At 45.0% G+C, this 27,490-nt stretch overlaps 1 protein-coding gene across 2 annotated transcripts in view; it reads left to right on the top strand.

Annotated features, from left to right (window-relative positions):
* Window positions 1–23,365, top strand: part of LYPD6 (LY6/PLAUR domain containing 6) — a 62,264-nt gene extending 38,899 nt beyond the window's left edge. Inside the window, exons 5-6 of one of the 2 annotated variants that reach the window (XM_073645695.1) lie at window positions 19,705–19,835; window positions 21,350–23,365. In XM_073645695.1, the coding sequence (XP_073501796.1) occupies window positions 19,705–19,835; window positions 21,350–21,520 (302 nt within the window). In that variant the 3' untranslated portion in view covers window positions 21,521–23,365. The remainder of the gene's footprint in view (window positions 1–19,704; window positions 19,836–21,349) is intronic. The other variant, XM_073645696.1, reaches the window with a different exon arrangement.
* Window positions 23,366–27,490: the final 4,125 nt, after the last annotated feature.

The raw sequence follows: 27,490 nt of genomic DNA, 5'->3' as shown, positions 1-27,490 counted from the left end.
CCATGTTATTTGCACACGGGCCTAAAAGGCCCCAGGTATGTGAAAGTGTAGATTTTTATGGTCATGCGTTCTAGGTTTAAGGACAACACAGATGGCACCAATTGCTGTATGATGCGGACTCAGATTCTAAGCTCGCTTCATACATGTATTGCACAAAGGGCCAATGTCGTAATCCCCAAAACTCGTCCAGGGTCGTCGGGTGCTGGTGCCAACCCTGCATATAACAACTGGCCGGATACAACCGAAAGATGGAAACCCAGCCTTAGTAAATACATGTATTCTCCTTGAAGGAACCATTCGTGATGATGATTTATATAATAGTGGTTGTCACTTTTCATCTGTTAAGCCCCCATACACCTTAGATAGCTTAGGGATGAACGATGGTTCAACCGATTGTTCGGTCAGCAGATATTTCGGCCATCTCAACCATAAACCGGAGCACTCACTCTGCCGAGAGCTCCTGTGTTCTCTATCAGCCAGATCAGACTCTTTTGGTGGTGGCTTATTTCCAGGAAAACAAAAAGAATCTGCAGTCCGAAATTGGAAACGACTGCTCTGTATCTCCCCCAACATCATCTGTATTTGGCTCCCGTACACATTACACTGGCGGCCATATCTGTCAATATCAGTCGGTTTGGCTTGCGTTAGTCAAATAGGTATAGCACTGGCAGATACGGGCCCCTGTACAACAACAATATAAGGGCCCTTTACTGTCCAATAACTCATAATGCTTTGGAAGTGGAAATGGGCCTCCTTACCTCTTGGGCCCCTCTGCGGCTGCACAGGTTGCACCAATGATATGTCCGCCCCTGGAGTATACAGTCATGGCCAAAAGTTTTGAGAATGACACCAAAATTATATTTTCACATGATCTGCTGGCCTCTGGTTTTTATTCGTGTTTGTCTGATGTTTATATCACATACAGAAATATAATTGCTATCATATTATGAGTACCAATAGGTTATATTGACAGTTAGAATGAGTTAATGCAGCAAGTCAATATTTGCAGTGTTGCCCCTTCTTCTTCAAGACCTCTGTAATTCTCCCTGGCATGCTCTCAATCAACTTTTGGACCAAATCCTGACTGATAGCAGTCCATTCTTGCATAATCAATGCTTACATTTTGCCAGAATTTGTTGGTTTTTGTTTGTCCACCCGTCTCTTGATGATTGACCACAAGTTCTCAATGGGATTAAGATCTGGGGAGTTTCCAGGCCATGGACCCAAAATCTCTATGTTTTGTTCCATGAGCCATTTAGTTATCACCATTGCTTTATGGCAAGGTGCTCCATCATGCTGGAAAAGGCGTTGTTGGGCGCCAAACTGCTCTTGGACAGTTGGGAGAAGTTGCTCTTGGAGGACATTCTGGTACCATTCTTTATTGAAGGCTGTGTTTTTAGGCAAGACTGTGAGTGAGCCGATTCCCTTGGCTGAGAAGCAACCCCACACATGAATGGTTTCAGGATGCTTTACAGTTGGCATGAGACAAGACTGGTGGTAGCGCTCACCTCTTCTTCTCCGAATAAGCTGTTTTCCAGATGTCCCAAACAATCGAAAAGGGGATTCATCAGAGAAAATGACTTTGCCCCAGTCCTCAGCAGTCCACTCCCTGTACCTTTTGCAGAATATCAGTCGGTCCCTGATGTATTTTCTGGAGAGAAGTGTCTTCTTTGCTGCCCTCCTTGAAACCAGCCCTTGCTCAAAGAGTCTCCGCCTCACAGTGCGTGCAGGAGCACTCACACCAGCCTGCTGCCATTCCTGAGCAAGCTCGGCACTGCTGGTAGTCCGATCCCGCAGCTGAAACAGTTTTAAGATACGGTCCTGGCGCTTGCTGGTCTTTCTTGGGCGCCCTGGAGCCTTTTTGACAACAACGGAAGCTCTCTCCTTGAAGTTCTTGATGATGCGATAGATTGTTGACTGAGGTGCAATCTTTGTAGCTGCGATACTCTTCCCTGTTAGGCCATTTTTGTGCAGTGCAATGATGGCTGCACGTGTTTCTTTAGAGATAACCATGGTTAACTGAAGAGAAACAATGATACCAAGAACCAGCCTCCTTTTAAAGTGTTCAATGATGTCATTCTTACTTAATCATGACTGATTGATCGCCAGCCCTGTCCTCATCAACACCTACACCTGTGTTAATGGATCAATCACTAAAACGATGTTAGCTGCTCCTTTTAAGGCAGGACTGCAATGATGTTGAAATGTGTTTTGGGGGTTAAAGTTCATTTTCTGGGCAAATATTGACTTTGCAAGTACAGTAATTGCTGTTAAGCTGATCACTCTTTGACATTCAGGAGTATATGCAAATTTCCTTTACAAAAAATGAAGCAGTAAACTTTGGAAAAATTACTATTTGTCTCATTCTCAATACTTTTGACCATGACTGTAGATGGCTTACAAACTGGGCTGAGAAGTGTGCAAGATCAGCTCCAGACAGAATTAGGAACTTGCATTAATATTCTTATTTAACCTGATTTTTCTTTATTATTCTCCAATAGTAGAAGACACGACCTTGTGGACAGGAACGTTGCAGGCTGTAATCAGTATTGTTATGACGGAGTTGTACTTAGTTTAGCTTTTTCTTAGTTCCGTGCTTTAGTTCTGTAAGGGCAGGAATTTGGTTGCATTGAGCGACTTCGCACCTCATTCCTGCTGTCTTATTACTTTCCATTGCTGTCCAGTGCTGCCTTAAGGCAAGAGCTCTCCTCCATCTCTGCACATGGGCCAAACAATAGAAAAGTAGACAGGGGAAGGTCATAGCCTTCTTGGCACAGGATAGATATGTGGGGGGTATTATTACCTCTGAGGCAAAATGTACAAAGTAGACAACAAACTATGTGGAGTCCTAGAAAAGAAACCTGTCAACAGGATCTACCCCTATAAACCTCTCTGACCACTGGTTCTCACCTGGAAAGATCATCAGTCAGTTGTAGCACCGCATGTTGTATAAAAACTACTTTTAAAACAATTCTTCATCTGCAAGTGAAGGCTGAAGTGTCTGCTGGGTGTATAAGTGTCCTGAGTAGGTGATGATTTGCTGATTGCTGTGGATCCGACTGCCGGGACCCCCAACAATCCCAAAAATAAGGCTTTTGGATCTGGAGAATAAGGTTCTGCAGATCCCTGTCCTAAATGGAGCGGAGGTGCACATGTCTAACCGACACTCCATTCATTGTCTATGGAACTGCCAAAGACAGCTGTCTGCTATTTCCGGCAGGCCCATAGACCTTGAATAGAGCAGAGGTTCAACATGTGCACCTCCACTCCACTCGGGATAGGGATCTGCAGAATCTCGTTCTTCAGAATCAGTCTTGTCCTTGGGATCGCTGGGGGACCCAGTGGTCGACCTACAGCAAATTATCTTTCAACTGTGGGAACACCCCTTTAATGACCTGATCACTCAGCTGACAGAATGGTAAACACACTGCGCATGCACCCGATTTTAGCTTTATGTCAATCAATGGAGAAGGAGCGATCTTAGCAAAAATCGACCAGGACATTTAGGCGGTAGGGATGTGCCAAGTGGACACTTGAGCCTTTACTTACATACAATACTTTTTCAGAGTATTTTTTTTATGTCAATTGACTAAAAAATATAAGTTTAGAAGATGCATTAAGGTCAAAAGTGGGGGTGGGAGAGGTTCAGAGGGATAAATCCTACTGACAAATTCCCTTTAAGCAGCTAGTATAAAAAGAAATGCAGATGGCAGCATGGTGGCTCAGTGGTTAGCACTGTTACTTTGCAGTGCTGGGGTCCTGGGTTCAAATCCCACCAAGAACATCTGCAAGGAGTTTGTATGTTCCCCCTGTGTTTGCATGGGTTTCCTCTGGGCTCTCCAGTTTCCTCCCACACTCCAAAGACATACCAATAGGGGATCTAGATTGCAAGCCCCAATGGGGACAGTGATGATAATGTCTGTAAAGCGCTGCAGGATATGATAGTGCTATATAAGCAAAGCATAATAAATAAATAAATTATAGTTTAACTTTATCTGCCACTCACTGAATGTCAGCAGTCAGTTCCCCATGATGTAAATTTACATTAATTTAGCAGTTGATGCCTTTATCAAACATGACTGCAGTAAATAATCCCACTTGGGTGCCTTTTATAATGGTGATTTCCTACTGTTTGTCACATAAGAAAACACCAGTATTTTAGATGGCACATGTTAGACAGAGGCCCTTTTACTTATTTTGTATTGGGACTCAGGAGATTAATGTTTTGCCTCTGTGGCCCCCCTGTGTTTCGCCTGATGTTTCATTTCTGTGGCCCCTCTTTTTCACCTCTGTGACCTCCCGTTTCGCCTCTGCGGCCCCTGTATATTTTGTCTCTGTGGCCTCACATTTCACCTCTATGACTCCTCCATAATTTGCCTCTGTGGCGTCATGTATTGCCTCTCTAGCCCGTCTATGTTTTGTCTAACATTTACCCCTGTGGCCCCTTTACAGTCTGCCTCTGTGGCCTGTAGCAAAGTCAGATAGGCTAGGGTTAAATCCTAGCACAGTAGGTCTTGATTAGATGCACCTGGCTGTCTTTTTTACTAGAACCAGGGCCTGTGTTCACTAGGTGGGTCAGTCTGCTGGATGAAGCAGAGTCGAGTGTGCTGCTGGTGAGTGTCCATCCAAAATGTGAGCTGTAGCTGAAAGAGACGTGCTGGGATCTCTCTGTGAATGGAGATTGCACGGGTAAGCTAAGAAAGCTGAGCAGTCTGTGTGTTGGAGCTGCAGAGAAACATGTGTTCAGTGTGAACTGAGCCTGGAGTTGAGCACTTATGTTTGGTGCAGGAAGCTGCTGGAGCTCAGGCTGAAGAAGATGCCAAGACTGATGGGATCGGGCATCTTCTGTGTGTAGTATCGGTGTCTTTGCCCCCGGACAGGCAGAGACGCCGTCTCCCTTACCGCCGCGCTCCTGGCCCGGCGTCTTCCGGCCCTCCTGCTGCTGCTGCTGCCGGCGCGCGCAGCTTCCCGAGCACTGTGCTTAGGGCGCGTGCACGCTCCCTCCCTCTTAAAGAGGCCGCGCGCGCTGTTCTAAGGAGTCCCCGGCTAATGGCCGGAGGACCTCTCATATAAAAGGCACCTCCTCCAAAATAGAGGTGCCTGTGCAAGGTTGTAGCTCTGTGTTCTAAACTCTGCTTCAGCCCTCAGGTCCCACTGCTAGTCTGACTACCAGTCCAGTCCACCAGCCTGACTACCAGTGCAGTCCGCCAGCCTGACTACCAGTCCAGTCCGCCAGCCTGACTACCAGTCCAGTCCGCCAGCCTGACTACCAGTCCAGTCCGCCAGCCTGTCTACCTGTGTCCGCCAGCCAAGTACACTCTCCAGCCCGATGGTCTGCCTACGGTCCTAACCCGCCCCTCTGTCTATGGGCCAGGCTTGCCTGCCTACCCGGAGAACGTACGATTTACCTGCCGTGCCTACCAGACAGCCTACCTGGAGGCTCCTGCCAGTTACCCGTGGTGTCTGCCAGTTCGTCTTCCCGGATCACCCGTCAGCCTGTCTGCCATGCTCATCTGCTGTACCAGTCAGTCCCTGCCTTCTGACCCGTGGGAGTCACCTGCTCTCATACAAGGACTGGTCCAGAGTAGCACCTGGTCCCTCAGCTCGGTCCTTCCCTGGTTCACGGAGTCGATTGAGCCACCGTGCGACCTTGGTCAGTCTGAGTTGATACCTAGTTACGCCCCTCTGGTCCCTCCTTGCACCGCAGCACAAAGGTTCCTCCACCCGGATCCGTAACAGTTTGCACGGGCCATGAAACCCGGTGGCCCCCAGGCTCCTTCACTTGCTGACCTGTACCAGGAGGTTTCTCGTCAGAGATCCCAACAGGAAACCATCCTGAGCTACCTGCGGTCTGTCAACTCTCGCCTGGACACGCTGTCCTTCCCACCAGTATCCGCCTCGAGCCGAGCGACACCCGCTCTGGCGGCGCCTCTGCCTACCAGTGCCACGGCATCCAGCTCAGGACCCCGGCTCTCTGCGCCTCCTCGTTTTGGGGGTGACCCCGTCTTATGTCGGGGTTTTCTGTACCAGTGCACACTGCACTTTGAACTACTGGCACATCAGTTTCCCTCTGACCGGGCCAAGGTGGTGTTCATCATGTCTCACCTCACCGGGGAAGCAGTGGCATGGCTAAACCCTCTATGGGAGAGAGGGTTTTCCCCTGGTGTCCGATCTTCCGGCTTTCCTCACTGCCTTCTGGAAGGTCTTCGATGAGCCCGGACGAAGGACTTCTACTGCCTCCTCATTGCTCTGACTCCGCCAAGGGAGTCTCACCGTGGGCCAGTATGCCATACAGTTCCGTACCCTCGCTTCTGAGCTTGCCTGGAACAACCAGGCCCTGGTGTCCACCTTCTGGGATGGTCTTTTTGGACGGATCAAGGACGAGCTAGCCGTCCGGGACATTCCTACCACCCTGGATGACCTGGTGTCACTAGCTACCCGGTTTGACATCCGTTTCCTGGAATGAGCTAAGGAGACTACCCGGGAAAGATTTCCTCATTTTGCTCCTGTTTTCCAGAAACCTGCCTCCCAACCTGCAACTCCCCAGGCACGCTCGCCCGAACCCATGCAGATCGACCAGACCAAGATGGTCAAGTCTCGCCAAGAAACACGCCGTGCCAAGGGGAGCTGTTTCTACTGTGGTAGTAAGGAGCATCTGGTCCGTTCCTGCCCGGAGAAGCCGGGAAACTCCAGTGTCTAGGACCACTCGGAGAGGTCGTCCTAGGCAAGAGTAAATCCTCTCTGTTCTTGACGCTATCCTTTTCTATTTCCTGTGGAGAGACCCGCTTCTTTGAAACCGCCCACCTGGATTCCGGAGCCACTGGGAATCTCATTTCTCAGTCCCTTGTAGAGAAGTATCAGATTCCCACCAAACCTCTGGCTGAACCATTGGCAGTCGCTTCCGTGGATGGAAGACTCCTTCCAGTGACCATCTTGCTCGTCACAGAGCCTGTAACCCTTCAGGTGGGAATGTTGCACTCGGAGAGGATCTCCTTCCATGTGCTATCTGGACTCTCTCACTCCCTTTTGCTAGGTCTACCCTGACTACAGAGACATGAACCCGTTCTGAATTGGTGATCCAGTGAGGTGCTCCGTTGGGGGCAGGATTGCCATGAGACCTGCCTGGTTCTGGTTCGCTCGGTTAGACCTCCGTCTACCCCGGATAATTTACCTGGTCTACCGGCACCTTACTGGTCCTATGCTGATGTCTTCGACAAGAAGGAGGCAGAGACACTGCCACCTCATAGGCCATATGATTGCCCTATCAACCTGGCACCCGGTGCCACTCCACCCCGTGGGCGTATCTACCCCTTGTCGCTGGCCGAAACCCGGGCCATGTCAGAGTACATCGAAGAAAATCTGGCTAGGGGATTCATCCAGAAATCTACCTCCCCGGCTTGAGCTGGATTCTTCTTCGTAAAAAAGAAAGACGGTTCACTACGCCCCTGTATCAATTATAGGGGACTTAACCAGATTACTATAAAAAATAAATACCCCCTGCCACTCATCTCAGAGCTGTTCGACTTCCTTAAAGGCGCGAAGATCTTCTCCAATCTCGATCTTCGTGGGGCGTATAACTTGGTCCGGATCCGCCAAGGAGACGAGTGGAAGGCGGCATTCAATACCCAGGACGGCCACTATGAATACCATGTGATGCCCTTCAGCCTCTGTAATGCTCCAGCCGTCTTCCAAGAACTAGTTAATGACATCTTCCGTGACCTCTTATATTCATGCGTGGTGGTGTACCTGGACGACATCTTGGTCTTCTCTCCGGATCTACCCACACACCGGAGGGATGTTCGTCAGGTCCTGCTTAGGCTCAGGCAGAATCACCTATACGCAAAATTTGAGAAATGCCTCTTCGAGCAGACCTCTCTTCCGTTCCTGGGCTATATTATCTCTAAGACTGGTCTACGGATGAACCCCGAGAAGGTCTCTGCCGTCTTAAAGTGGCCCCGACCGGAGGGGTTGAAGGCGATTCAGCGATTCCTGGGCTTCGCTAACTATTACTGCCTCTTCATCCCGCATTTCTCTTCCCGGACTGCACCCATCTCTGCGCTCACCCAAAAGGGTGCTAATCCTAAGGAATGGACGTCCAAAGCGGAGGAGGCCTTCCTCTCCTTAAAACAAGCCTTCTCTTCTGCCCCGGTGCTGCACCGTCCCGATTGCAACAAACAGTTCTTTCTGGAGGTTGATGCTTCCTCTTCCGGAGCCGGAGTGGTGCTCACCCAGAAATCTCCGTCCGGGAGAATGGTAACCTGCGGCTTCTTCTCCAAGCTCTTCTCCTCGTCCGAGCGCAACTATTCCATAGGAGTCCGAGAACTGCTAGCCATCAAATTGGCGCTGGAGGAGTGGCGTTACCTGCTAGAGGGAGCTCTGCACCCGGTGGTCATCTATACTGACCACAAAAACCTGGCATATCTAAAAAATGCCCAAAGACTCAATCCGCATCTGGTCCGGTGGTCTTTGCTCTTCGCCCGTTTCAACTTTAGCCTATATTACCGCCCTGTGGACAAGAACGTTAAAGCCGACGCTTTGTCCCGATCCTTCCTGTCTTCCGATCAAGAGGAGGAGTTTATGCATGTCATCGATCCCTCTAAAGTGATGAATGTGGCTCCCTTGGACCTGTCTCGTCTCCCACCAGGTAAGACGTTTGTAGCGGTTCCGCATCGTAAGAAGGTTCTTCACTGGGGTCATTCATCTAAACTAGCCGGCCATTCTGGCCAGCGGAGGACCTTCCTGCTCATTACCCGGAATTACTGGTGGCCTTCCCTGCGCAAGGATGTTGTAGACTTCGTCACGGCCTGTTCATCCTGTGCTCGCAACAAGGTTCCCAGACGTCTTCCAGCCGGCCGTCTCCTGCCTCTTCCCGTACCTGCTGCCCCGTGGCAACACATTGCTATGGACTTTATTACTGATCTCCCTGTTTCTGCCGGTTGTACTGTCATTTGGGTGGTCGCTGACCGCTTTTCTAAAATGGCCCACTTTATCCCTCTGCCTGGTCTCCCATCTGCATCTGTGCTGGCTAAGGACTTCATCTATCACCTCTTTCCTTTACACGGCCTACCCCTCCACATTGTGTCTGATCGAGGGGTCCAGTTCACTTCGCGCTTTTGGAGAGCTACGTGTAAGCTGATGGATGTCTCTCTGGATTTCTCCTCTGCTTATCATCCTCAGTTCAATGACCAAGTGGAACGGATCAACCAGATCCTTACCAGCTTCCTCCGGCACTTCGTCAACGCTCACCATACCGATTGGGTAGAGCTCCTACCATGGGCCGAGTTCTCCTATAATAACCATGAGAGCGAATCTTCTTCCAAGTCCCCGTTCTTTGTGGTCTACGGTCAACACCCCCGGATTCCGTTTCCCGTCTCCGCTTCAGTGGACAATCCTGCCGCGGAGTCTCTGGTCAGCGAATTTTCCACCATTTGGGAGGACACTACTGTAGATCCGCACTTCTTCAATCCTCCGAGCGGATGAAGAGACATACTGATAAGAGACATCTGGATCCGCTTCAATTCCGTCCGGGAGACAAGGTTTGGCTCTCCTCCAAACATGTTCGTCTCAAAATACCCTCCTATAAGTTGGGTCCACGGTTCATCGGTCCATTTAAAGTCCTCAAGCAAATCAATCCAGTGGCCTACAAGTTAAAACTCCCGGCCACCTTACGGTTTCCCAACTCCTTCCACGTATCTCTCCTCAAACCGGTTGTTCTTAATTCTTTTTCCGATAATCCAGATACCTCCCCAGCTCCGGTCTCCGCTGAGGACGTCTATGAGGTAGAGAACATTCTGGCCACCAAGAGGGTAAGAGGAAAAACCTTTTTCTCTGGTGGATTGGAAGGGCTTTGGCCCTTAGGAGAGAACTTGGGAACCCAGGGAGAACATCCACGCCCCGTTTCTTCTTAAATTTTTATTTTCAGGCCTAAAAAAGAGGGGGCGTAAAGGGGGGGGGGGTACTGTAGCATCGGCGTCTCTGCCCCCTGACCGGCAGAGACGCCATCCCCATTACCGCCGCGCTCCTAACCCGGCGTCTTCCGGCCCTCCTGCTGCTGCTGCCGGTGCGCGCGGCTTCCCAAGCACTGTGCTTAGGGCGCGCGTGCGCTCCCTCCCTCTTAAAGGGGCTGCGCGCGCCGTCCTAAGGAGTCCCTGGCTAATGGCCGGAGGACCTCTCATATAAGAGGCACCTCCTCCAAAATGGAGGTGCCCGTGCAAGGTTGTAGCTCTGTGTTCTAAACTCTGCTTCAGCCCTCAGTTCCCGCTGCTAGTCTGACTACCAGTCCAGTCCGCCAGCCTGACTACCAGTCCAGTCCGCCAGCCTGACTACCAGTCCAGTCCGCCAGCCTGACTACCAGTCCAGTCCGCCAGCCTGACTACCAGTCCAGTCTGCCAGCCTGTCTACCTGTGTCCGCCAGCCAAGTACACTCTCCAGCCCGACGGTCTGCCTACGGTCCTAACCTGCCAGTCTGTCTATGGGCCAGGCTTGCCTGCCTACCCGGAGAACGTACCAGTTACCTGCCGTGCCTACCAGACAGCCTACCTGGAGGCTCCTGCCAGTTACCTGTGGTGTCTGCCAGTCCGTCTTCCCGGATCACCCGTCTGCCTGCCTGTCGTGCTCATCTGCTGTACCAGTCAGTCCCTGCCTTCTGACCCGTGGGAGTCACCTGCTCTCATACAAGGACTGGTCCAGAGTAGCACCTGGTCCCTCTGCTCGGACCTTCCCTGGTTCACGGAGTCGATTGAGCCGCCGTGCGACCTTGGTCAGTCCGAGTTGATACCTAGTTACGCCCCTCTGGTCCCTCCTTGCACCGCAGCACAGAGGGTCCACCACCCGGATCCGTAACACTGTGTATGAAGTTTGCATTGAGAGGAAGGACTGTAATCTGTTTGGGTGAGCCTGCACTGACATATGTGCCCGATAAATGAACTGTTTAGTTGCTGTTACACCTTTGTGCCCAGAAGAGGCTGTTTTTGGTTTTAAACCCATTGGAGTTTCATGTAGCAAAAAAACTGCACGTTTGGACCAAACTGCATTGCCTGTGTGAATGCTGCTTAATGCCTACCTGAGAGCGTGAATCCCTACAGGCCCATCTATATACAGTGGGTACGGAAAGTATTCAGACCCCTTTACATTTTTCACTCTTTGTTTCATTGCAGCCATTTGGTAAATTCTAAAAAGTAAATTTTTTTCTCATTAGAGTACACTCTGCACCCCATCTTGACTGAAAAAAACAGAAATGTAGACATTTTTGCAAATTTATTAAAAAAGTAAAACTGAAATATCACATGGTCACAAGTATTCAGACCCTTTGCTCAGACACTCATATTTAAGTCACATGCTGTCCATTTGCTTGTGATCCTCCTTGAGATGGTTCTACTCCTTCATTGGAGTCCAGCTGTGTTTAATTAAACTGATAGGACTTGTTTTGGAAAGGCACACACCTGTCTGTATAAGACCTCACAGCTCACAGTGCATGTGAGACCAAATGAGAAGGAACTGCCCAAGGAGCTCAGAGACAGAATTGTGGCAAGGCACAGATCTGGCAAGGTTACAAAAGAATTTCTGCATTACTCAAGGTTCCTAAGAGCACAGTGGCCTCCATAATCCTTAAATGGAAGAAGTTTGGGACCACCAGAAGTCTTCCTAGAACCGGCCGTCCAGCCAAACTGAGCAATCGTGGGAGAAGAGCCTTGGTGAGAGAGGTAATGAAGAACCCCAAGATCACTGTGGCTGAGCTCCAGAGATGCAGTAGGGAGATGGGAGAAAGTTCCACAAAGTCAACTATCACTGCAGTCCTCCACCAGTTGGACCTTTATGGCAGAGTGGCCCGATGGAAGCCTCTCCTCAGTGCAAGACATATGAAAGCCCGCATACAGTTTGCCACCACCAGTGAAACATGGTGGTGGCAGCATCATGCTATGGGGGTGTTTTTCAGCTGCAGGGACAGGATGACTGGTTGCAATTGAATGAAATGCGGTCAAGTACAGCGATATCCTGGATAAAAACCTCTTCCAGAGTGCTCTGGACCTCAGACTTGGCCAAAGGTTCACCTTCCAACAAGACAATGCCCCTAAGCACACAGCTAAAATAACAAAGGAGTGGCTTCAGAACAACTCTGACCATTCTTGACTGGCCAGCTAGAGCCCTGACCTAAACCCAATTGAGCATCTCTGGAGAGACCTGAAAATGGCTGTCCACCAACGTTCACCATCCAACCTGATGGAACTGGAGAGAATCTGCAAGGAAGAATGGCAGAGGATCCCCAAATCCAGGTGTGAAAAACTTGTTGCATCATTCCCATGAAGACTCATGGCTGTACTAGCTCAAAAGGGGCTTCTACTCAATACTGAGCAAAGGGTCTGAATACTTAGGACCATGTGATATTTCAGTTTTTCTTTTTTAATAAATTTGCAAAAATTTCTACATTTGTTTTTTTTCAGTCAAGATGGGGTGCAGAGTGTACTTTAATGAGAAAAAAATGAGCTTTTGAGAACTTACCAAATGGCTGCAATGAAACAAAGAGTGAAAAATTTAAAGGGGTCTGAATACTTTCCGTACCCACTGTATTACTATTAAAAGGCGATCATGTAATACGACATTCTGCTCACTAACCATGCATCTCTGATTTGTTACAATACTTGGGGACATCTGTCAGCTTTGCGTGTACAAGTTTACAGCTGAGTGTGTCAAGTTACTGGATATGTATGAAGTTTAATGGCTTAGGGCAAAATGTAAGATCTAAAAGCGCCCATGCTGAAAAAATAAACCCAAATAACCACTGCCATTTTTATTTCTGGTATTTCAGAGAAAGTTCAAGATCAGACATTACTGCATCCTCCGGGGCACATAACCTTCTGTACCTGATAGATCCAACTTTCACTGTAAATCTGTGTGACGGTAGGAAAGTACAGCGGTGGGCAGATATGTGGCCTGTCAAAACTTTTTCCATTGGATGCTCTGTTTTATGCTATTACTAAAATATGTCTGGCAGGTAATTGTAAGGATTGAGATTGTGCAGCAATTCCTGGCGATCTTGTCAGTGCAGATCCTTGATTTATGGATGCCATTAGTAGATGGAAATCTTTTGACTTGACCTTAACATAAAGAACTTGTGATAAGTCTGTACGGCTGTTGTATTTTTCTTCAGCATTTTCCTTTAAAAGTCTTTTCATAAGTCTTTTCCAAGAAGCTGCAGCTGCATCTCCCTCCTACCCCTGTTCCTTGTCTACGAATTACTGTTTTACATAAAGTGTAATTTTAGGTGACTTAGGAGGGTTTTGAACATTTACAGAGATCGTGCAGGCATGGAAAGGGGATTAAAGGGTATTCTTTGCTGCTTGGTCTAAATGCATGTTTTCGTTCTTGATGGTCACAGAGTGTGTGGGCTTTTCCTGGTGCGATGTCGGAGCTGTGCTGTGGGCTCTGCGTTATTCAGATGTCTCATTCCACTTTCCCTCTCTCCAAACAGTTTTCCATAAACACTGGGAGAAAAGCTGCAGCTGCATCTCCCTCCTTCCCCTGCTTCTCATTTTCTATTAACTATTTTACACTACGCGGATTGTAGGTGACTGAGGAGGTTCCCGAACATCTATGAAGATCCTGTAAACATGGAAAAGGAAGCTGGAATTTTATGAAGATTCCACAGTCCTCTAATATTCCATATAAAAAGTTTTTATATTTTCAAATGTACTACTTATTCATGCTAATTTTGATAGGTAACAGCAGTCAATCTGTAAGAAGCTTTTGTCTACCTGAGAGTTGGGGTGCACCATGTGAATTTAATACCAACATTTTGCACCCTGACAAACTGTGGCATTTTATGGATGCTCCAATTAAATGGGAGTGTCCTGATCACACAAAAAGTTGTCTCACCCACTGGCCAACTATCATCTCCTCCTCATGTGGTTTCCTGGAAACACATAGAGAAGCTGCAGTTGCATCTCCCTCCTACCCCTACTGATCATCTTCTATTTACTGTTTTAGGTTTTTGAACATTTACAGAGATCCTGCAGACATGGAAAGGGGACTGTAAGGCTATGTTCACACACGTTGTGTCTAACTTTTCTCTGGCAGGAAAACCGCTGCGTAAAAAACGCAGGTTTTGTTGAGTTTTCTGTTACGCAGCAAAGACGCAGGTGCGTTTTCTGCTGCAGAACCGCTGAAAGAAGTGGCATGCTCTATTTTCCAAATACGCAAGCAAGGCAGAAAATACGCAGCAAACAAAAAGCAACATGTGTGAACAGAGAATTCTGGTTTCTCATAGACTTTGCTAGACGCAGCTTGAAATTTGCATAAAAATCTGCTGCAAAATACGCAGCAAAACACAACGCGTGTGAACATAGCCTAAGGCTATGTGCCCACCTAGCTTTCTTGTAGCATTTTTGCGTCGATTTTACGGCCGTGAAAACGCCGCGAAAACGCTTGTAAAACCGTCTGCCATACAAAGCAATGTGAATTCGGATGTTGATGCGCTAATTAGCGCGCCGAATTTGCATTGCCTTGCAAAACGCAGCATGACAATTTCTACCGCAATAACGTCGCAAATTCGCGGCCATTGAGGAACATTGAAACGCAGCAAACCCGCAAGTATATGTGGATTTGCTGCGTTTCAATTAAATTCAATGGCCGCGAATTTGCAGCGTAATCGCGGTGTGTGTGGTACCCAGGATGAAGAGGAGACTACAACGCAGTGAAAAAAAGAAATAAAAAAGTTAAAAATAAAAAAAACCTGTGTACTCACCTCTCCTGTCTGCTCTCGGCGGCGCCCTCTCTCTTCGGTGTCCCGCGGTGTACTGGCAGGGCCTGCGGTGACGTCATTTAGACAGCTGATGGTCACGCCGGGAGGAGACTGGAGAGGTGAGTATACAGATTTTTTTTATTTTTAACTTTTTAATTCTTTTTTTTTTTACTATAGATGCAGCATTTAAAGCATCTAAGTTGGTCACACAATATAAATCCATGCCGGTTGCATGGATTTATATAGTGTGACCAAGTTTTCAAGCACTATTCCAAGTGATGCTGAAAATCACTTGGAAAAGTGCTTGAAAAAACGCGTGCGAAAACGCTGAAAAAACTCTTCTCTCTGGCAGAAAAAACGCATGTAAATCTGCATGTAAATCTGCATGTGTTTTTTTTCTGCCAGAGAGCGGCAAAAACGCTCTGCATCAAATCTGCCTCGTGGGCACTTAGCCTAAGGGTTTTCTTTGTTTCTTACTATAAATATACTTTTTTTTTGTTCATGCTTGCATAGTGGGTGGGCTCTTCCTGGCGGGATATCAGATTCTGTCCTGTGTGCTATAAGCCAATCAGATGTTTCACACCACTGTCCCCCTTATCTCCTCTTAATTTGGTTTCTTAGAGACAACTGCAGTTGCATCTCCCTCCTTCCCCAACGGCTTGTCTTCTATTTACTGTTTTTCACTAGATGGATTTTTAGGTGATTGAGGAGTTTTCTGAACATTTACAGAGATCCTGCAGGCATGAAAAGGGGTATGGAATTTTATGAACCCTGTAATAATATGTATTAATCAGTTTTTTGTTTTCGATTGCACTGCCGATTCATTTTATGATGCGTATGCGTCTTCACAATAGTCAATCTGTAAGATGCTTTAACTAGCTCACCAAGAGGCTGGGTACACCAAATGCATTTGATACCAAATTTCATCCACCTTGCCCAATGGGGCATCTTATACATTCTCCAATTTAAAGGGGTTTGTCCTGGCCACACTGAAAGGTAGCACTTTTTTACCGAGAGAGTCATTGTGTGCTGTAGCCATGTTTGCGTCCCGGACTCCTGACAGCTCCTATGATTTATATGTTACCTGCTATGTATCACTCGGCACCTCACCTGGCGTCTGCGACTTTCGAGGAGACAGCGTTTCAGCATGCCCTCCAAAGTTTTCTTTATTTCCAGGAGGAAAATGGCTTTATTATTTACCAAACATCAACATCCGTAAAGAATGTGTTTTCGGCAAATGATAAAATGCGTCTGGAACCCACACACACTAATTAATCAGCGCACAATGGCATTCTGTCCAGAGCGGATTAAACCTGTAGCATATTATAATGCTTAGTTGTTTCATTTTAAGTGAATTTGGCAGGAGATTATTACCAGGAAGACGAAAGAGAGGAAGGAAGAAAAAATTACTCCCAAACACGTAAAATTCAAAATTATAAAAATACTGTACAATTAAGTGTTATTGTAGTAAAAATATATAGTGCACACATACAGAGCACATACATGTATGTATGTGCTCTGCTAATTTTTTAATTGTTACTGATGAAAAGGGCAGTAGCTGTGGGACTGGGGTTCTGAGCTCTAATCCAACCAGTTTATATTCAGGACCACTGGAAAAGTTTAGTCCCCACATTCCAAAAGCTGCACTTGACCATAGCATATCATCTTAGAACCCCCTGGAGGTAACTGGGACTAATGTAACATTTTGGACCTAATTTATTATTTACGTTTTTTTTTTTGGTCTTTATTGAATTTTTTTGCACCAAGCTCTTCAAAATGGCACATGCGGTTCATGAATTTTGTGCAAAATAAAAAATGCCCTTTTTTTATTTTTGTCTCTAAAAAATAAAAGGTTAGACTTCTTCACGGAAAAAGTAGCATGTCTGGCAAAATAGCACAAAAGCTGTGTCAAAATGGCTGGTGTACATAAACTCATTCTGGGGGGTGGGGGAGGGGTGGGTTGGAATACATTCGCTCCAATATTTAGCGACATTTGAAAAAGTCACAATTGAATAAATTGGGTGAAAAAGTTTGGAAATGCCACACTGCCCACAATGACTAACTATAAAAAAAAACACAGGTGAAAATATATGAAATAGACCTAAAAAAAAGAAGCAAATTTAACGATGAATATGGCGCAAATAAAAAAAAAAGGGTGCAAAACATTAAAAATTCAAAAAATATAGGCGCAACTGCAATAATGAATCCGGCATTTTGTGTTCAATAATTTGGAAAATTTGGGTGCTAAATAAATAACAGGAGGATTGCTGCTGTGTGATAAACTAGCTGTGCATACCAGAATATGTTCGTTTCCTCCAATTTTTGAGGCTTTTTCTTCTCTTATTTACATTCGTTATAGCCCTATACTATCTTTATATTTTCTATGAAAAATTGCAATTATTAAAATTCCAAATGATACAATTTTTGGGGGGGCAACCAACTCGAACAGATATGGGTATGGCGGCGTACCTATCCGCGCACTGTGAGCTGCCATGTTGCCTCTATGGAAAGCCGTATACAGAACTCCTCTGTAATAAGGCATTGGATTGCGTACGCCATTTTTTTCATCTGTGATTCTTTTACAATAACACAAAAAATACTGACGTTACTTGGCACACAAAGCTAATATGGCTGTGTGCATGAGGCCTTATACATGGATAGTATTTGGACCACCAGACTTGTAGCCTTAAGGCCCCCCATACACATTAGATGAAAGTCTGCTGAACCCACCAATTTGACGGGACCGGCCTACCATAAGATGGGTATGGGGGCCCCTGACTCTTCCAGAAACATCTGATGTTGAGCAAAAAGAAGGTTCTGGCCTTGGGGATTTCAATGGCTGATCCTTTTTTTTTCAGGGGAAATAAGACGCTGCTAGAAGAGATTGGCAGCAGCTTTCTTCTCTCCCCCTAGAGAAAACACATGAATGTTCGGCCTAGCTTAACTGTATATGCTGTAACTGGGGGAAATAGGGGGTAGGTGATCGATAGGTGCCACCATGTAGAATATCGGTGTGTGTAAGTTGTTAGATAGTGAGGCCAGAAAACAACATGGACCATCAATATAAATTATGGGGGGGGATTTATCAAACTCTCTAAAAGAAACACTGTCTTTATTGCCCCTAGCAACCAGTCTCAGGGCAGTTTCCATTTTTTGAACCACTATGTTGTCCATAGCAACCAATCACAGCACAGCTTCCATTTTTTAAAGCACTTTGGTAAAATGTAAACAGTCCTGTGATTGGTTGCTATAGGATACTCCGGCCATTTTTCTTTTATAATCACATTCCCCCCCCCCCTCTGTTTTTTGTGTAATTCACATGCATTTATTCCATGACCACCTCAACGCATGCTTTGTACATCACGTATCAAATCCATCATCTGTCAGTATTATTATTATTTTAATATTGTTTTTGGCTGGATAAATATTTCTCTTTGAATCGCTGCCTTATGTGTTGGGAATGGAGATGAGAGATTTGTCAGACGACTTGTAAAAACACGGCGCCTTCTGTCGGCAAGGTTTTGTTACCTTCTTGTTTTGTTTTTCGGGGCAGGTTGAGATCATCATTTCATTGTGAACGTTTGATATGTATTTAACTATTAAGGCCCCATGGTCATGGCGGTGCCGATGTGCCATGACCCTATGGGGGGAAAAATGGCACAACATGGTCCGAATTTTTGTTATTGCTGGGAGTAGCCTAAGACTTTTTGGCCATAGGGTGAGAATTGCATCTTGATTGAGCCTATACTACCTAAAGCCTCATTAATACTTTAACGGAGGAGTCATTTTTTATTTTTGCACTTTTGTTTTTTTTCCTCCCCTTTTTCCAAGACCTATAACTTTTTAATATCTTTTTGTCAACATAGCCGTATGATGGCTGTTTTTTTTTTTTGTTGAACGATTTCTACGTTTTGAATGTCACCATTCCGTCATTGTTTTTTTGGATTTCGTTTTTATGGTGTTCATGTTGCCGTAAAAATGACTTGGCAATACGATTTTCCAAGTCAGTACGATAACAGAGATACCAAACTTGTATAGTTTTTGTCATTGTTTAACAAAATTCTGAAATTTATATAAAAAAAAAAAATAATGCAATTTTTTTAAGTGGCCATTTTCCAAGACCCAGAACATTTTTATTCTTCCATGGATGGAGCTGTTTGAGGGCTTTTGTTTTTCGGCATATAGAGCTGTAGTTAGTGGTACCTTTTTGGAGTACATATGATGTTTTTATCACTGTTTATTGCATTTTTTATGGAAGTTGCAGCATCAACAAAACGTAATTTTTGTTATGATTTTTTTTTCTCTTTACAATGTTTACGGTAGGGCCAAACAATTTTATACTTTTAAAGATTGCGCTTTTATTCATGCTTTATATATATTTTTTCTATTTATTTAATCGCAGGGTGATTTAATTTTATTTTTAATATCTTTTTTTATTTTTTACTTTTTAGCCCTTCAAAGAGACTTAAACCTAAAATAATTTGATCACTTGTACTATATACCGCAAAATGACAGTACTGTATATGGCGAAAATCTCTTGTATAGCCTAGTTATTAGCAACAAAATGGTACCAGCAAGTACCTCCAATTAGAAATGTAGTATAGTTCTTTGGATTAGCTATGTTGCTTACCCCATGTGCAGGGCAAGCAGTAGCTTAGGTAACGATGTTTATGGGGAGGGAAAGTTTAAAGGGATTTTATAAAAACTAAAACAAAAAAACATCTGCTTTTTTTTTAAGGAAACAGTTCAACTTATGTCCATGGTCTGTTTTTGACATTGCTGCTCAGCCTTATTAAAGTGAATAGGGGTGAGCTGCAATACCACTCGCAGGCAAAAGATGTAGGTGGCACTGTAATGGTTTTTCCAAAACAAACCTTTTCAGATTCTCCCTCTTTTAGGGCACGCACTGCTGGAACATAAGTTGTAGAGTTGTCTCACGTTCATACAATGTCATTTCTTTCACCCAGATACCAGATATTGCTATTCTCAACATCTTATGGATCCATTAGGGGAAAGTATGTCAGTGACTAAAAGCTGTGCTTCGCTGGGGAAGTGCCTGAACACGGGATGCAGAGAGTCCGGTCTTCAAGGACACAGGGTAAGACATATGCATGCAGTTTTATAACTTATAGAGAATGTTTTTATTGGGATTGGAAAACCCCTTTAAATTAATCTTTTATTTGCTGCTTCGACTGAAGTCTGCAGCCCTCAACTCAATTTTACTTTGTACCTACCCAAACTTTATGACTCTTTAGATGGAAATGGTGAATGTCATCCCACTATTATGTCAGGTTTTAGTCCTACGTTCTGTGAGGACTAATTTGTTAACATATCTTTATAGCAACCACAGTTTTATTTTCCTGATACAAAGCTCCAAATCCTCTGTATAGACTGAAGTTAGGAGCATAATATAATATTGGCTGCCTACTGCCACCATTAGAGGGAATTAGAAACCTACTGCAAACTGTGTTGTTGAGTAAAAGGTGTAGACAGTGGATTAAGCTCCCTCTAGAGGTGAGGGCAGTGGTCTCCCTCTAGAGGTGATGGCAGTGGGCTCCCTCTTCTAGAGGTGACGGCAGTGGGTTCCCTCTAGAGGTGACGGCAGTGGGTTCCCTCTAGAGGTGACGGCAGTGGTCTCCCTCTAGAGGTGATGGCAGTGGGCTCCCTCTTCTAGAGGTGACGGCAGTGGGTTCCCTCTAGAGGTAACGGCAGTGGCTCCCTCTAGTGCTGACGGCAGTGGGCTCCCTCTAGTGCTGACGGCAGTGGGCTCCCTCTAGTGCTGACGGCAGTGGGCTCCCTCTAGTGCTGACGGCAGTGGGCTCCCTCTAGAGGTGACGGCAGTGGGCTCACTCTAGAGGTGACGGCAGTGGGCTCCCTCTAGAGGTGACGGCAGTGGGCTCCCTCTAGAGGTGACGGCAGTGGGCTCCCTCTAGAGGTGACGGCAGTGGGCTCCCTCTAGAGGTGACGTCAGTGGGCTCCCTCTAGAGGTGACGGCAGTGAGCTCCCTCTAGAGGTGACGTCAGTGGGCTCCCTCTAGAGGTGACGTCAGTGAGCTCCCTCTAGAGGTGACGGCAGTGGGCTCCCTCTAGAGGTGACGGCAGTGGGCTCCCACTAGAGGTGACGGCAGTGGGCTCCCTCTAGAGGTGACGGCAGTGGGCTCCCTCTAGAGGTGACGGCAGTGAGCTCCCTCTAGAGGTGACGGCAGTGGGCTCCCTCTAGAGGTGACGGCAGTGAGCCTCCTCTAGAGGTGACGGCAGTGGGCTCCCTCTAGAGGTGACGGCAGTGGGCTCCCTCTAGAGGTGACGGCAGTGGGCTCCCTCTAGAGGTGACGGCAGTGGGCTCCCTCTAGAGGTGACCACAGGTAGCCAAGTATTATGTTTCTAATAAATTGGTCAGCAGAATACATGCTGCCATATACGGTAGCCAGCATCCTGTCCACAAAGCTGCCTGCACAGGCTGCCATAAAACAGCGAATCCTGGCTGATGAGCTGACAGGTTACCTGCGTCTATAGGTTTCCTCCTGTAGGGGATAGCTGCAATAATTAGCATATGTAAAGCAATTGTTATTTTGGGCAATTGTTATTTGTTACCTTTACTGTCTTGTCCCTCTAGGTCTGCACTTCATGTTGTGAAGGGAACATCTGTAACATGGCCGTGCCCAGGAACGATACAGATGCCGTTTTTGCGACAACGTCCCCACTGAGTCACTCCCAGAGACATTCCGCCCACAGCGCCATCTACCTGCCATGCTTAGTATTCACTATGTCGCTATTCCTAACGTGAGCTTGATCCCCACCATGGATGTGTACATAGGATTTATTTATGTGACCCCTCCCCCACCCTGGACTTTGTATATAATGTGTGTATATAATTATTTTACATGCCAGTACACACGTATTATTATTTAGCAATGATCTAATATATATCAAGATTTGGCTGCAGATGGAGACGCCTCGGGGCTCCATCAGTAAATGGTTATTAGATGCCATGCTCCTTCTTTCACTTCTCTAGTTTTAGACCTGAAGAACTTTTCTGGTTTTATGTAATTGAACCTGACCGCATCTTGCTGTCTCATCGTTCCCTATTGATGCTTTTCCTTCTGTTGGGACCTAAAACAAGTCTGTGCAGGTCAGAGAGACAGTGTGCTGTACTGCAGATACCTATGTGCTGAAATGAAGATCATCCAGAATGACACCTTATATAATATGATATATAGATGATTATATTTGTCACCAATAATATATTTATACTGGGACTCTTTAAATTGAATGACCATTTTGTATCCTAATATTGTGCTGAATATTTTTTTTTCAGATTTCTTTACAGTGTACGGAGTTCTGTTTTTTTTTTTTTTTTTTTCCGATACAGAGCAAAATATCATCTGTGATAAAATTGTCAGCCACCACTAGGGGGAGTTGACTGCATACTGTGTAATTACTGAATTCAATGTATATCCAGTATACACAAAACTCCCCCTAGTGGTGGCTGTAAACATTCAGAATGTTATCTCTTAACTCTAAGCCTAAGCAGGGGATTTGGACCAGAAAAAATGGAGCTCTAACTGCAATGAAGATATATTAAGCAATTATTTGCACAGAAAAAACATAGTGTTAAACGGTAGAGAATCACTTTAGATGCCAGGTGATATAAACTGGAAAATCTATGTCAAAATTGTATATTAAGTTAAGTATGAAGTGCCAAGTACAGTTACGTCCTAGTGTTTTTGTTAAACTCCGAAGTCCTGTTACCCAACCCAGAAATTAATTTATGCACTTAAAAATCCCCATCCCCCCATCTCAATTACAGTTCTGCCAAATGTACTATGATATTAAAGCTCATATCTCCCACTTGTTTGTCCTGTACTGATTAATTACATAATATTTATATATCTGTACAGGAGAGGAGAGTTCTGGGCTTCTGACTTCATAAGTGATACAATTTTGGGAGCATGGAGCCACCACTAGGGGGAGCTAAGTGAGTACGCATTATTACAACTAGTGTAGGACTCATTGTGAGCTGTAAAAATCTGTATGCAGTGAACTCCCCCTAGTGGTGGCTAAAGGTAGCAATTATGCCAGGGTCACGGAAGGAGAGGAAGCGATTCAGTTCTTCCCTGATGTACCAGCTGGTCTACAAATTGATCTCTATATCATATAATTAAAATAATAGGCCATGGTCATCCAGACAATCAATTTCAATTAAAAGCTTCATTTTACCTGCGGGGGCGCTGCAGGGAAATCAAACAGTTGCATTTAGATTCCTCCAATAGTGGGACACCCTGTGATCAGCCTTTTATTGCAGGACCCTTGTAACAATATGGGACCATCTAATCTGTACAACCCCCCCCCACCTTCATCGAGGGCACACCATACTGTATTCATATGTGATATGTATAGGACGGACCATGAGGGTATATAGCACAGACTCTTCTATATACAGCCACCAGTCCTATACACTGAAATATATAGGCTGCTGCATAGTACCTATGGCCAGATTAGCAATATAAATTCATAGACCGTATTCTTCATGTGATGTACAAATATTTATTGCTATATATCTGTATATATTGTATAGCTTTGTACTTTTGTTACATCTCCTGTGTACAAACTCGCTTCTGCAATGTAATATATAATAAAATGACATCTATGTTTAATGTAAATGCTTCTTGGACTCCTCTTACATTGCACTGCTGATAATGAATGGGAATATAATATATATATACTGTAGTGTTCAAAATAATAGTAGTCCAATATGACTAACCAGATTAATCACTGTTTTTGGTATAAATTACATTACCACGTGTCAATTTACCAGTTGGTGCTGTAGATTCTAAGAAAACCAACAGACTCTGCATTCATGATCTACATGTTTTTGAGTCTGTGTATTTGAATAATTCATTGTACAGGGTGTGTTCAAAATAATAGTAGTGTGGAGATCAATTAGTGAGGTCAATCATTCTGGGAAGAAACAGGTGTGAATCAGGTGGCCCTTATGTAAGGGTGAAGCCAGCACATGTTGTACATGCATTTCTCCTTGAAAGCCTGAGAAATATGAGTCGTTCAATACATTGTTCAGAAGAACGGCGTACTTTGATTAAAAAGTTGATTGGAGGGGGTAAAACTTATAAAGAAGTGCAGACAATGACAGGCTGTTCAGCTAAAATGATCTCCAATGCTTTACTATGGAAAGCAAAACCAGAGAGACGTGGAAGAAAACTGAAGACTACCATTCGAACGGATTGAAGAATAGCCAGAATGGCAAAGGCTCAGCCAATGATCAGCTCCAGGATGATCAAAGACAGTCTCAAGTTACCTGTGAGGACTGTGACAGTTAGAAGACGCCTGTGTGAAGCTAATTTCTTAGCAAGAAATCCCTGCAAAGTCTCACTGTTAAAAAAGAGTCATGTACTGAAGCGGATACAATTTGCCAAAGAACACCTCAACTGGCCTAGAGACAAATGGAGAAACCTTTTGTGGACTGATGAAAGTAAAATTGTTCTTTTTGGGTCCAAGGGCCGTGGACAGTTCGTCAGACAACCCCCAAACTCTACATTCAAGCCATAGTACACCCTGCAGACAGTGAAGCATGGTGGTGAAGCATCATGACATGGGCATGTTTCTCTTACTATGATGCCGGACCTATTTACCGCATACCAGGGATCATGGACCAGTTTGCATATATTAACATACTTGAAGAGGTCATTTTGCCTTACGTTGAAGAGGATATGCCCTTGAAATGGGTGTTTCAACAAGACAACAACCCTAAACACACCAGTAAGCGAGCAAAATCTTGGTTCTAGTCCAACAAAATTGAGGTTATGGAGTGGCCAGCACAATCCCCAGACCTTAATCTGATAGAACACTTGTGGGGTGACATCAAAAATGCTGTTTCTGAGGCAAAGCCAACAAATGCCAAAAAGTTGTCAAAGCATCCTGGGCTGGAATAACAGGTGACAGGTGCCAGGAGTTGGTTGACTCTAGGCAACATACAACCCCTGGCAAAAATTATGGAATCACCGGGCTCGGAGGATGTTCATTCAGTTGTTTAATGTTGTTGAAAAAAAGCAGATCACAGACATGGCACAAAACTAAAGTAATTTCATATGGCAACTTTAGGGCTTTAAGATACACTAAAAGAAATCCAGATTAAAAATGTGGTACTCAGTAAGGGTAATTTTTTTCAGACCAAGCAGAGGGAAAAAATTATGGAATCACTCAATTCTGAGGAAAAAATTATGGAATCATGAAAAACAAACACACAAAAGAACACTCCAATACATCACTAGTATTTTGTTGCACCACCTCTGGCTTTAATAACAGCTTGCAGTCTCTGAGGCATGGACTTAATGAGTGACAAACAGTACTCTTCATCAATCTGGCTCCAACTTTCTCTGCTGTTGCCAGATCAGCTTTGCAGGTTGGAGCCTTGTCATGGACCATTTTCTTCAACTTCCACCAAAGATTTTCAATTGTATTGAGATCCGGACTGTTTGCAGGCCATGACATTGACCTTAAGTGTCTTCTTTCAAGGAATGTTTTCACAGTTTTTGCTCTATGGCAGGATGCATTATCATCTTGAAAAATGATGTCATCATCCTCAAACATCCTTTCAATTGATGGGATAAAAAAACTGTACAAAATATCAATGTAAACTTGGGCATTTATTGAAGATGTAATGGCAGCCATCTCCCCAGTGCCTTTACCTGACATGCAGCCCCATATCATCAATGACTGTGGAAATTTGCATGTTCTCTTCATGCAGTCATCTTTATAAATCTCATTGGAACGGCACCAAACAAAAGTTCCAGCATCATCACCTTGCCCAATGCAGATTCGCGATTCATCACTGAATATGACTTTCATCCAGTCGTCCACAGTCCACGATTGCTTTTCCTTAGCCCATTGTAACCTTGTTTTTTTCTGTTTAGGTGTTAATGATGGCTTATGTTTAGCTTTTCTGTATGTAAAGCCCATTTCCTTTAGGCTGTTTCTTACAGTTCGGTCACAGACATTGACTCCATTTTCCTCCCATTCGTTCCTCATTTGTTTTGTTGTGTATTTCCTGTTTTGGAGACATATTGCTTTAAGTTTCTGGTCTTGACGCTTTGATGTCTTCCTTGGTCTACCAGTATGTTTGCCTTTAACAACCTTCCCATGTTGTTTGTATTTGGTCCAGATTTTAGACACAGCTGACTGTGAACAACCAACATCTTTTGCAACATTGTGTGATGATTTACCTTCTTTTAAGAGTTTGATAATCCTCTCCTTTGTTTCAATTGACATCTCTCGTGTTGGAGCCATGATTCATGTCAGTCCACTTGGTGCAACAGCTCTCCAAGGTGTGATCACTCCTTTTTAGATGCAGACTAACGAGCAGATCTAATTTGATGCAGGTGTTAGTTCTGGAAATGAAAATTTACAGGGTGACTCCATCATTTTTTCCTCAGAATTGAGTGATTCCATATTTTTTTTCCCTCTGCTTGGGCTGAAAAAAAAATTACCCTTACTGAGTACCACATTTTTAATCTTGATTTCTTTTAGTGTTTCTTAAAGCCCTAAAGTTGCCATTTGAAATGACTTTAGTTTTGTGCCATGTCTGTGATCTGCTTTTTTTTCAACAACATTAAACAACTGAATGAACATCCTCCGAGCCCGGTGATTCCATCATTTTTGCCAGGGGTTGTAGATGTGAAGCAGTTCCAAAAAACTGTGGGTATACAACTAAATATTAGGTTAGTGATTCACAGGAATGCTAAATCCTCAAAAAAAAGAGAGAGAGAGAGAGAACATATTGTGAGTTTGTAAAGACAAATGCAGACACTGGTATTTTTTTAGAACAGCCCAATGTTCATTTTTTGTTATTTTCTGTAAGGTAGTTAAACATCTCTACATTTCTCTTCATGTTTTGAATTAGAAAACTGTGCAATGTTCCCAATGCTGGAAATAAAAACTAGTATAAAGATTTTTAGCTTAGCTTATTGTTTTTGAACACACTGCTGTATACATAATAAATATACAATAGTTATGGCGAAGTATATAGTTAGAGCTTTGATATAATATATATTATCTATCTACACTATATGGAGGAAAGAATTGGGCCGCACGTTTTAATCTTTGAATTCAATTTTTTCCTTCAGTCTCATTGTCCCTGGTTTATAATATCCGCCCCCTCACCCTCGGTGTATAACATACGGCCCCATTGCTCTTGGTGTATAATATCTGTCCCCTCGCCCCCGGTGTATGATATCAGGCCCCTCCCCGGTGTATAACCTCCGGCCCCCCCACCATGCAGTCTGCCTTTACTAACATGTGTTGCAGAGCTCTCTGATACCAGCGCGTCCTGTAATAGGAGCCACCGGGGTAACAAGTCCGTTCATGACATTTCTTCCTCCTAAATCTTCCCCCATCACCTGTGTGTGATATTATTGAAAAGTGGAAGGAACGGCAGCAACTCAGCCACGAAGTGGAAACCCTGTAATGTTACAGAGCGGGGGGCCGAGTGCTGAGGAGCAGAGGGCAGAAAAGTCACCGCAGCTATGCTGACACCATAATTGCAGAGTCCAGACCTTCCCTGGTAATAACATCAGCACAAACACTGCGCCACCGCCAGGTGCTTCATGGCCAATCAGCTGCATGCAGCCGTACATCACCAAGCACAATGCCGAGCGTCAGATGGAGTGGTGTAAAGCTGCCACCAGTGGACTCTGGAGGAAAGATGTTCTGTGCATTGATAGATTACACTTCTCTATCTGGC

The sequence above is a fragment of the Phyllobates terribilis genome, unplaced genomic scaffold, assembly GCF_046119375.1.
Source record: "Phyllobates terribilis strain yellow unplaced genomic scaffold, ASM4611937v1 Scaffold_9__5_contigs__length_417890890, whole genome shotgun sequence".
Classification (NCBI taxonomy): Eukaryota; Metazoa; Chordata; class Amphibia; order Anura; family Dendrobatidae; genus Phyllobates; species Phyllobates terribilis.
Note: the sequence above shows the minus strand (reverse complement) of the source record. Positions and strands in the feature narration are given on the sequence as shown.